Raw genomic sequence first — 10,158 nt, forward strand, 5'->3', positions numbered from 1 at the left:
ATCCTGCTTCTACTGCTGACTGTCCCTGGGGCAAGATACACACGCCCAGCGATGCCGGCTGGCGCCCGTGTGTTTTGCCCGGGATGCTGCCGCGGCCGCCCTCCCTCCCCGCCGCCACGACGCGCGCATGCCTCACTGCTATCGCTGCCGAACCCCACACCGATGTTGAAAGCGCGACCTACTGTACCACTGTCTTCCCATTGCCATTGATATTGCGCTGTACGCTTGCTTGCTTGCTGCCCCCTGCTCCTCTTCAACTTGCTCCGCCACCTACCCTTGCCACCCTGCCCAGCGCTCCCCAGCTGCGCTTGCATGCATGCCTTACACGCGACGCGGCACGTGCCCCGGCATGCATGGCGGCGCCTGCTGGCACCTTGTAACCAAGCCGCCACCTCCCACTCCAGCGCCGGCACTGCACCAGGGGGTGCACAGCGCGGCGGCGGCCACATCAGCCCAGCGGCAGCCACGCCGCGGCCGCGCCACCGCCGCCTATCCCAGCCCGTCCTCCGCTGCTGCTGCCGCGTCGCCGTTGGCCGCCGCCGCCGCCGCCGCCGCCGCCTCTGCCGCAAAGTCGGTGCGCCAGATGCGTATCGTGCCGTCCTCTGAGCCAGAGGCGTAGGTGGCGCCGCCGGGGGCAAACCGCACGTTGTGCACGGGGCCGTGGTGGCCTGCAGGGGCGCAGCGGGCGGGGCGTGGGTGGCACGGCGCGGCGGCGAGGGTGAGGAGGCAGCAGGCTGGGGGGTGCCACCAGGTGGCGACCTTCCCATTCGCGATCATCAGCGCCAGCCGCAGCCTCCATGCCACATCCAGCCAGGCAGCATGCCACGGGCGAAGCGCAGCAGGCGCCGCCGGCGCGCGGCGGTCGCAGCGGCATCCACGGGCGGCAATGCCCAGCCCGCCAGGGTCCCTGTCACTGGTGGCTTGCGTGGCAGCCGCTCACCCTTGCACACCTCCAGCTCCTGCCCCGTCTCGAAGTCGTGCAGGCGCACCCACATGTCGCTGCCGCCCGTCACAAACCTGCGGGCGGGGCGGGGGGCGGGGGCGGGGCGGCGTGGGCCCCGGCGCGCCGCGTGATGCGCGGCAGGCAGCAGGCCTGCGGCGCGGGCAGCCCCTGCCGGTGCACCGGCCCCAGCGGGCCACATGGCTGCATGAACCGCTGGCGCATCCCTCCCTCCTTCCCTATCTCCCTGCCTCCAGCACCCGCCGCCCCCAGGCGCCGCCCACCTGCCCCTCTCCGGCGCAAAGCTGGCCGACTCCACCTCATACCCCTCACACGCGTGGCTCTTCACCAGGTCAAAGCTGGCCGCATCCCGGAAGTCCACCTGGCGGCGGTAGGGGCGGGCAAGGAGTGTGTGTGTGTGTGTGTGTGTGTGTGTGTGATGGTGGTGGTTGCAGCGGTGGTAGCGGCGGCGGCGGTGGCGGCAGGGGTGTGGGGATGGGAGAGAGGGGAGGAGGAGGCAGGAGCAAGCAGGGCGGGGCGAGCAGCAGGCGAGGAACCGCGCTGTGCCTGGGCCGCACCCCAGCGCGGCTCCCCACCCAAAGCAGCGGCCAAGGCAGCACAAGACCCAAGGCTGGCGGCCAGCCAGCCTGCCTGCCGGCCTTCCACCCGCCCACCTGCTTCCCATCCGCCGTGACGATGTAGCGGCCGCAGGGCGTCACCTCTATGCTCGTCACCGTCCCCTGGCTGCCTAGGCTGCGCGCCACCTCACCCATCCGCACATCCCACACGCTGCGGGGCAGGTGCCGAGACAGGCGGCAGCGCAGGGTGGCAGCTCTCAGCAACACAGGCACCCAGGGAACATGCAGCCTGTGCCGCCTTGGCGGCTGCCCTGTCCAGGCACCCACATCACCCACCCCCATGCACAAGCACGCACCACGCCGGCACCCCACACGCCCCACACCGCCGCCGCCACCACAGAGCACACACACACGGCGCCGGCGCGCCAGCACCCTACAACAGCCCCAGCCCCTATCTGCCGGCAGCCAGCCACTCACTCCACGTTTGGCTTGTCAAGGTAGGACACCAGCAGCAGCTGGTTGTCGCCTATCCAGTGCGTCACGCGGATGTTGTCCTGCGCTTTGCTGAGCTCTGCGGCGGGAGGCGGGGGGCGAGGCGGGCGGCATTGAGCGAAGCAGGCAGGCGGCACGAGAGGCGGCAGGCAGAGGGCTGCGCGGGTGGGGAGGTGGGAGGGCAGCCAGCCAGCACACCCCTGCTGCTGCTGCGGGCAGGCAGGCAGGCGTGGGTGCCGTCGCGTTGCGAGATACTGGGCCGGCGGGCGTTCGGGGCAGGCGGGCGGCAGGCGCGTGGGGACACGCCGCCCCGTGTGCTGTGCACCCCACATCCCACGCCCCTCCGCTCCCCACTCGCCCGTGGGCGCCGCATCTGGCCGCTGCAGGTCGTAGATGCGCAGCAGCTTCTCGGCGCCGCCGGTGCACAGGCGCCAGGCGGCGTCGCCGCGCGCGAACGACACGCTGCGCACGATGTGCTTGTGCTGGAACTGGTGCAGCTCGTCCCCCGTGGTGGCGTTCCACACGCGGGCGGTAAAATCGGCGGATCCGGTGGCGGCCACCACGGCGGCGTCGTTGAGCACGCACGACCACACGGCGCCCTTGTGCCCCTGGAACGTCCCCACCCAGTCCCCCGTCTCGCCGTTGCGCAGCATGGGCTGCCCGTCCTTGCTGGCAGAGGCCAGGAAGATGCCGTCGGGGGTGACGGGGCTGCAGGCCGGGAGGGCGGCCCAGAGGAGGGCGGGCGGGCGGGCGGCGGGGGTGGGGCGACGGCGGCGGGGCGGGGCCCAGGCGGCAGCGGTGCCGGGCAGCCGGGCGGGGTCGCTGGCGGCCCCTGCCTACAGCGCAAGTGTTGCGCTGTCGCGGGGCGCGCCCAGAGGCCCACATGCAAGCGTGCACCAGTGGCCACCAGCACCCCACCTGAACTGAAGCTCCACGATGGGCCTAGTGTGACCATGGCACACCAGTGGAGTCTGCACAATCTTCTTGGCGGCCGCCATCGTGTGGAGGGCAGCAGCGAGGCGGTGATCGGGTGTGCCCCTTGCAGGAGCGGTGTGGGGCCCTGGGGCCTGGCCTCTGAAGAGGCAGGCGATGTCAGCGGGCGGGGAGGCACGCACCCTGCGTTTACCATGCGGGCCTCCCCGCCTTTCCACCCCCCACGGGCCGAAAACAGCCTCGTTTCGCGTGTGTGAATATCCCAATTGCCCATCCAGGCAGCCATGGTGCGATTCAAGAACCGCTACCTGCTGTTTGAGCTGGCCTGGAAGGATGGCAAGTTCGACGACAGCATCAGTGAGCTCCCGCGGCCAGTGGCATGCCTGAGCAGCGTGAAGGGGCCGACTGCTGCGCCTAGCACCGTTGCTTGCATGCCGCCGGTGCCGACCCCGCCCCGCCCGCCCCCGCCTGCCGCCGCCGTCCCTGCAGACGAGGCCGTCCTGCTGGCTGCCTTCCGTGACAGCCTGCGGCAGAACTTTGGAGACCACGGCCTGGGCACAGCCCTGGCCTCGTTCCAGGGTGGGTGACGCGTGGGCACATGCATGCATGCAGGAGCCTGGGAGCAGGAACGCGCTTGGTGGGTTCTTCCACAGCCACCGACCCCTCCTCCCCTCGGTCCCGGCCACCACTCCCCCCAACCTGGCCTGCAGTCAAGTGCTACAACCCTGTGTCCAACCTGTGCGTGATACGGTGCAGCCGTGACGAGTACCGGCAGGTGGGGCAGGCTGCCAGGCCTGGCTGTGCGCACGTGCTGCCGCCTGTTGCCGGCACCATGCTGAGCGGGCACGCTGCGGGCGCTGGAGCGTGCTGCAGGCAGCAAGAGGCTGTGGTCGCCTCGCTGCCTCCTCCTCACCTCACCCACTCTTCTCCGGCGCACACCTCCCCCGCTTGCCCACCCATCACTGCGGCGCTGCCAAACCCCACTGCCCCAGGTGTGGTGCTCACTGTGCCTCATCACCTCCATCAAGCACCGAGTGGTGGCGCCGCGCCTGCTGCACCTCACCGGCACCGTAGCCTCCTGCCAGCGCGCCGCCGAGGTGTGCCACGGCGCCGCCACCGCGGGGCGGCGCCTCACGCAGCAGCAGGCCAAGGCAGCGGAGGAAGCGGCTGCTCGGCTGGCGGCCATGGCGGTGTGAGCTATGGCGCGTGAAGAGCCAGCGGATGATTCGAAATCAGATCGACGTGGTGCGGGGCAGCCTGGCAGGGGCTGCGAGCACAGGCGCCACACAGCCCTCCGGCAGGACACAGCTGCTGCCTCCCAAGCATCGGCTGCCAGCGATGAAGCAATGGCGCCGCGAGTCGGCCGATGGTGTTGCTTCTGGGGCGGAGTTGCTTGGTATTGCCCTCGTTCGGGGCAACCCAGGCAGGGAGGCGACGATGGCAGAGCCTGCCTCACGATCCTGCTGCCGCGACACCCAGCCTCCTGGCTGCCACCTTGGAAGGCGGCATGCAACGGGCAGCTGTGGCCGCCAGCAAGCACCACGGGTGCGGCAGCTGTTGGAGCTGTGAAATGATGGCAGCGCAGGTGCGTGCTGGGGGTGCACGGATGCTGCTGTCAGCTGGTTCCGCTTGGCTGCCAGTCCCATCCCCAGCCCCATTGCGCTGTTCTACCCGCTGTTTGAGCCTTCCCTTCCCGCTTGCTTCCTGCAGGACTGCAGCCCGCCAGCGGGCAGCTGGCAAAGGCAGCGGGCTCAGGGAGCGGCGCATTCTACAAGTGGGGGGCAGCAGGCAGAATGATGGTGGAGCAAACCAATTCAGTATTCGACTCGAGCGCAAAACATGTTAACTTGTTCACTAGCTTGTTACGGACGCCGCTTGCTACTTGGAGCTCAGCCAGCCGTGATGTCGCTCAGCTCCACACGCAGCAGCATCCTGTCGCCCTCCAGGTAATGACGGTCGATGTGCTGCAGCTGTGCCGGCTCCAGGAACTCAGCATGCCCCCAGCTAGGGTACCGAGGCGTGAACGCTCGCTCCTCTGCGCTGGTTTCGACGTGATCAACCCCTGCCGCGCCTGGCGCCTGGTCGATCAGAATGAACTTGAACCTAGCAGTGACGCGACTCGCCCCGGCAGCTGCTGCTTGGGTGCACCACGTGACATTGGACCTCAGGTACACTGCAAAGCACATGCAGTATCGGGGACTAGAAATGCTGTCCAATGTACGGACGCATGTGCACTGAGGGGTGGTGGGAGTGTCAGTTGGGATCCTCTGGCCGGGCAGCTCACCTGACAGGTGTGTCTCTTCATCCGGTGTGTCGCCCGCGAGGTACACCTCTATCCTCCATCCTGTCGCTCCAACCTCCACCCAGGGCGAGTCAACCTTGTCCTCGCTCCGCTGCGAAAACCGGTCAATGGCAAATGTGAAGCCTCCAGACTTGCCGCTGCGGCTGTCACGCACATCGAGGATGGGCAGCGGGTAGGCTGAGCCGTAGTGGGACTTGAGCAGCAGGCGTGCTGCAGTGGGACCCAACAGGCGGCTCAGTTCCCGCTCATCCACCAAAACGTGGCTCCTCTGCGCTGCCGCTGCCAGCTCGGAGGCCATGACATCCACGCAGCGCTCCTCCAGCTGCGCCAACTCGCACTGCTGCGCCAGCTCCCGGGTGGCGATGAGCTCGGGCATGCTGGCAGAGCCGAGGACCTCTGCAAACGAGGAGCACAGTGTACCAGGACATACAGTTGAGTGAGACCTTACGAAGCAGGCCATGTGCCAAGCGGCAGATGTGAAGGTGCTTGAGCACAGCACGGGCCACAGCACGCGCCGTTCAGGAAGGCGGCGATCCCGTCCAGCAGCCTCCCAGCCTCCAGCTTGTGGGCCAGGCCTGCCACTGCCGCCAGCAGCTCAGCCTCCGCCAGCTTGGCCAGGTTGCCGGAGTGGTCGTCGCCGTACAGCAGCCTCAGGAAGCAGGCAGCCGCCTGCAGGCTGGCCCCTTTGAATGCTGCAGACAGGTCGCCACGCTCCTGCAGGACAGGCAGCGCAAGCAGTGCTTGAGGCAGTGGAGCAGTGGAGAAAATGGAGGCGATGCCAAGGGGTGCATTGGTTGGGAGGTGTGTTACTGCTCTATGAACCTGGCAGGCTGGTGGCGGCAGCTCCAAGTCTATCAGGTTGCTGCCGTTGTCTGTATGAATCGAGATGAGCTGCCGCAGCACGCCAGACTGTGTGCTGAGCACCTGGCTGTGCAGCGGCAGGCGGGAGCTGCCGACTGTAGCAAAGCAGTCGGGCAGCGCTTCAATGCTGTGTGGCAGATAGAAGCTTTGAGGTCAGGCCTCGTCAAGTGATGCAAGGTCAAGGCACGGCTTGGCGCTCTGGCACGGGACAACAACCTCGTGGCTGTCGCCGCCGACCAGAGACAGCCGCTCCTGCGGCGAACTCGGCGCAGCACCCATGATGAGCTGCATGCACTTGTTTGAGGCTGTCCGACTAAGGAGGACGTCGCAGAGAGTCTCGCGAGTCCAAAGGGCAAACGCGGGCTGGACGAGGCAAAACGCGGTTGGCACTCGGGGCGGGTGCCTGGCAGCGCAACAGTGCTCACACAGTGAGCAGCGGCAGGAGATGCACAGATTTTGCGGCCGCACAGCCTGCTTTGCGGATGTGTTGCCCCGTGGGTGCGGATTGCTGATGCAAGGTGTAGTGCCTGCCTTGCTCTAACAGCCCTGAGCCAGCTGGCATAGAGAGCGTCAGCAGCGGGGGCGCGCAATGCTGTCGTCGGGAGAAGGCAGAGGCGGCGGGCGGCGGCGCCGCGGCGCCTCCCGCCAGCCACCGCCGGGAAGATGGGGCAGCCCCTATTAGGCTGCACTGCTGGCATGCTGCAAGCATTCTGTCTGGCGGTCGTCCAGAAGTTGCCTGGGTGCTGGAGGTACCATGGCGGCTGCGGCATGTGGCCGGCTGCATGTGGCCGGCCGGCATGAGCACACAGCGCAGGCAGCACACCGGTCGGGCGGTGATGCGTGATCGCGGTCTAGCCTAGTCACTGCCTCATGCGCCACACACCACTCACATCACTCACATCCCATGCATGCAGATAGCACTGGGCACCAGTCGTGTGTGGCCGAATCTGGGAGGGAACAACGTGGAGAGGGCCGTGACTTGGAACAAAGCCCAGCTGGAGGCAGCCGACATAAGAGAAGCATCCGCCAGCAGCGCTGCGGTGTGCGACAGATGCCGCGCGACCCCTGAACCTCCAAACGAGCTGCTGCGACTGATGCGTCACAAGAAACTCAAAATTAGTTTTACCGGTTGCCCCACAAACGTTTGTTAACTGCCACAGAGCCTGGTCAATGCCAGCCCGTTTGGCGCCTTGCCGCGCTGGCGCCGCCTGCCGCCGTTGCACACATCCTGCGCCCTGACCCGCCTCTCATTATTACCACTGCCTCTGGCAGTCCGCCTGGATATCAGGGCCCCAAAATGGAGGCCGACAGCGAGCTGGCCGGCGGCACCAACCTGTTTTGGCGGAGCTGCCCTGTGCTGGTGCGGCGAGGAGACCGGGGGGAGGAGCGGACCACGGAGCTGACCATCCGCCTGATTGCCACGGGACAGAAGCATGGGCAGAGGGTGCGTTCCGCGCAGCAATTGCGCGCGGGGCATTGGACCAACCCCTTGACCTCCAGTCCGCCAGGCGGGAGCCCCGGCGCATCGACAGAGTCACCAGCAGCCTGCACTGATGGCAGCAGGGACCGGCAGCCCAGCCGCCGCACTCCCCGGCCGGGGTTCCTCACCGCCGCCGCCCGGCCGCCGCCGCCGCTCCCGTCGTCCTGCCGCCGCTCCCGTCCCTGCCCGCGCTGCAGGTGCTGCGCCTCTTCCTGTCCAGCGAGTCCGACCCCTACTTCCTGCAGCTGCTGGAGGTGGGGGAGGAGGAGTATGCGCTGCTGCGGCAGGACCAAGGCATACGAGTGGACTTCCCCAACTTCCCCGGCAAGCTCATCGGCCTGCTGGACAAGTGCATCGCATGCAAGGCTGAAGACCTGCCCAGGTGCGAAGACCTGCACAGGTGGCCGCGGGGAGTGGGCGGAGGCAGGGTGCGAAGCGTCAGTCCCCCAGCCGCAGCGGGGCCAGGCGGCCCGCCCGCCTGCGGCCCCACCCGGCGTGTGCGCTGGCTTCGGCAGCGGCGGGCACCTCTCAGGGCCGCGCCCCCACAGCCTCTGCGCCCTGCTGCCGACTGCCTGTGCAGGTTCCAGGCGGTGCTGAGCGTGGGCGGCGGCGGCGCGGCGGGGCAGGGCAGCCTGAGGGTGGTGGAGAACAACGACTTCAAGCAGCTGCCCCACATCACCCTCGCCCTGCGCCCCGGCTCCGACGCCGCCGTCAAGCAGTGGCTGGCCTTCCGGCTGGGGGAGCTGAGGGGGGACGCAGGCCAGCTGTCCCAGGAGCTGGAGCGCACGCAGGCGAGCAGAGGGGTGGGGCATGGAGGCGTGCCTGGGCTTGCGAGCGGGCGCGGGTGGCTTGCCCTTGGGAGAGGCAGCTGGTGGTGCGCAGCCGGGACATCCCAAATGGGGCGGGCTTGGCTGTTGTTTGTGTGCATGTGACTGCAAAGCGGCCGCCTGCTTGCCTGCCCACCTGCCTGCCCGCCTGCCTGCCTGCCTGCCTGCCCGCCTGCCGCAGAGCGAGCGCAACAGCCTGCAGAGCAGCCTGGCGGAGGTGCGGCGCGCGGCGGCGGAGGCGCGGGAGTGGCACGATCGGCTCAGCCTGGAGTGGCAGGCGGATGGCAAGGCGCGGGAGACGGCGGTGCTGGAGGCCAAGTCCCGGGAGCTGGCGGAGCTGCGGGAGGCGGGGCAGAGGCGAGCACCGTGTGCTGTGTCCCATGTGCTGGGCAGGCGGGGGGTGGGGGCTGACAGGGGAAGGCAGTATGCGCGTGCATGTGTGTCCACACCCTTGTTGGTGTGTGTGTGGTGGGGGATGGGCGGCCGGGTGCAGGTCTTCAGCCTGCCAGCCTGCACTGTGCTGCCGCTGCTTGCGCCCCTGGCCTCGTTCCATGCCCCCTCCAACCCGCGTGGCCCCTTCCCGGCCTGCGTGTGCCCCCTCCCCTCCCCTCCCCTCCGCTCCCTGCCATGCGGCGCAGGGAGCGTGCTGAGCTGGAGGCCAAGTATCGGGAGGCTCTGGAGGCGTCGCAGGCGAGGGCAATCGACCTGGAGGGCGAGGCGCGCGGCCTGCGGGAGCACAAGTATGGGCTGGATGGGCGGGTGTCGGAGCTGAGCGCCAAGCTGGGGGCAGCAGAGGGCAGCAACAGGCGAGGAGGGGCGGGGGGAGGCAGGCTGTGGGGCCTGGGGAGGGAGGCTGCACTGTTTGCTGAGCGGCGCACGCGCGCTGATGGGCTGGCAGGAGCAGCAGCGGCCAGGGCTGGGACTCGTCCTTCAGACAGACAAGCTGCCGCGGCCTACACCCTGCTTGCCTGCCTGCCTGCCTGCCTGCCTGCCTAACCTGCCTGCCTGCCTGCCTGCCTGCCACCCTGCACCGGCCGCAGGTCTCTGACGGAGGAGGTGGAGCGGCTGCGGGCGTCCAGCACGGCGCTGGGGCGGGCCAAGGCGGAGCGGGATGTGGAGCTGGGGGAGGCGCTGACCAAGGCGCGCACGCTGTGCCACGCGCGCGCCGCCGTGCCCGCCCGCCAAGGCTGCTTGCGCCTGGGGTTTTGGGTTTTGGGTTCTGCGCCATGCGCTGCGCGCTGCCGCGGGGTGGGCCGCCGCCGCCTGATGGACAGCAGCAGGCAGCCCCGCGGCGGCGGCGGGCAGGCAGGTGCACCGGGCGCTCAGGCGGCGTCCCAGCGGGTGCCTACCCAGCAGGTGCCTACCGGGGGCTGATGTGCCTGCCGCGGCCCTGGTGCAGGTGGCGGCGCTGGAGGACAAGGTGGCGGGGCAGCAGCAGCTGGGGGCGGAGCAGGCGCAGCGGCTGCGAGACATGGAGGTGCGGCGCCTCCTGCCTGCCGGGCCTCCTTGCCCCTGCTGCGGCCTGCCGCCTGCTGCTTGGGAGGTGCCTGCCTGGCCTGGCCTGCCCGCCTTGAGGCCTCCCTTTATCCAGCAGGCCTGCCATAGGCTGGTGCTGTTCCTCCCCTGTTCCGTCCTGTCCTCTCGGCATCGCCCAGTGCGCTGCCGGCAGCGAGTGCGGGCCTGCTCCGCACCCTGCGCACGCGCCCACCGCCGGCTGCCAGCCCCCCGGCTGGCCGCCTCCCTGC

General features: G+C 69.0%; 4 protein-coding genes across 4 annotated transcripts in view; 2 read left to right on the forward strand and 2 right to left on the reverse strand.

Moving 5' to 3' along the window:
- Positions 1 to 489: 489 nt before the first annotated feature.
- On the reverse strand, positions 490 to 3,008 carry CHLNCDRAFT_143924 (hypothetical protein; the record flags this gene model as incomplete). The annotated part of the gene is made up of 7 exons (XM_005849349.1): positions 490 to 668; positions 941 to 1,017; positions 1,225 to 1,322; positions 1,615 to 1,729; positions 1,996 to 2,089; positions 2,348 to 2,718; positions 2,929 to 3,008. The coding sequence occupies 7 exons, from the start codon at positions 3,006 to 3,008 to the stop codon at positions 490 to 492; spliced, it is 1,014 nt and encodes a 337-aa protein (XP_005849411.1).
- Positions 3,009 to 3,227: 219 nt separating this feature from the next.
- On the forward strand, positions 3,228 to 4,139 carry CHLNCDRAFT_143925 (hypothetical protein; the record flags this gene model as incomplete). The annotated part of the gene is made up of 4 exons (XM_005849144.1): positions 3,228 to 3,300; positions 3,433 to 3,522; positions 3,654 to 3,718; positions 3,936 to 4,139. The coding sequence occupies 4 exons, from the start codon at positions 3,228 to 3,230 to the stop codon at positions 4,137 to 4,139; spliced, it is 432 nt and encodes a 143-aa protein (XP_005849206.1).
- A 693-nt stretch (positions 4,140 to 4,832) lies between these two features.
- Positions 4,833 to 6,385, reverse strand: CHLNCDRAFT_143926 (hypothetical protein; the record flags this gene model as incomplete). The annotated part of the gene is made up of 5 exons (XM_005849350.1): positions 4,833 to 5,116; positions 5,228 to 5,622; positions 5,757 to 5,959; positions 6,068 to 6,173; positions 6,294 to 6,385. The coding sequence occupies 5 exons, from the start codon at positions 6,383 to 6,385 to the stop codon at positions 4,833 to 4,835; spliced, it is 1,080 nt and encodes a 359-aa protein (XP_005849412.1).
- A 1,018-nt stretch (positions 6,386 to 7,403) lies between these two features.
- Positions 7,404 to 10,158, forward strand: part of CHLNCDRAFT_143927 (hypothetical protein) — a gene marked incomplete at both ends in the record, with an annotated part of 4,400 nt that continues 1,645 nt past the window's right edge. Inside the window, 7 exons of the mRNA XM_005849145.1 lie at positions 7,404 to 7,550; positions 7,784 to 7,968; positions 8,167 to 8,389; positions 8,595 to 8,779; positions 9,052 to 9,246; positions 9,454 to 9,583; positions 9,813 to 9,890. Coding sequence (XP_005849207.1) covers positions 7,404 to 7,550; positions 7,784 to 7,968; positions 8,167 to 8,389; positions 8,595 to 8,779; positions 9,052 to 9,246; positions 9,454 to 9,583; positions 9,813 to 9,890 — 1,143 coding nt within the window. The remainder of the gene's footprint in view (positions 7,551 to 7,783; positions 7,969 to 8,166; positions 8,390 to 8,594; positions 8,780 to 9,051; positions 9,247 to 9,453; positions 9,584 to 9,812; positions 9,891 to 10,158) is intronic.

The sequence above is a fragment of the Chlorella variabilis genome (assembly GCF_000147415.1).
Source record: "Chlorella variabilis unplaced genomic scaffold CHLNCscaffold_6, whole genome shotgun sequence".
NCBI classification, from domain to species: domain Eukaryota; kingdom Viridiplantae; phylum Chlorophyta; class Trebouxiophyceae; order Chlorellales; family Chlorellaceae; genus Chlorella; species Chlorella variabilis.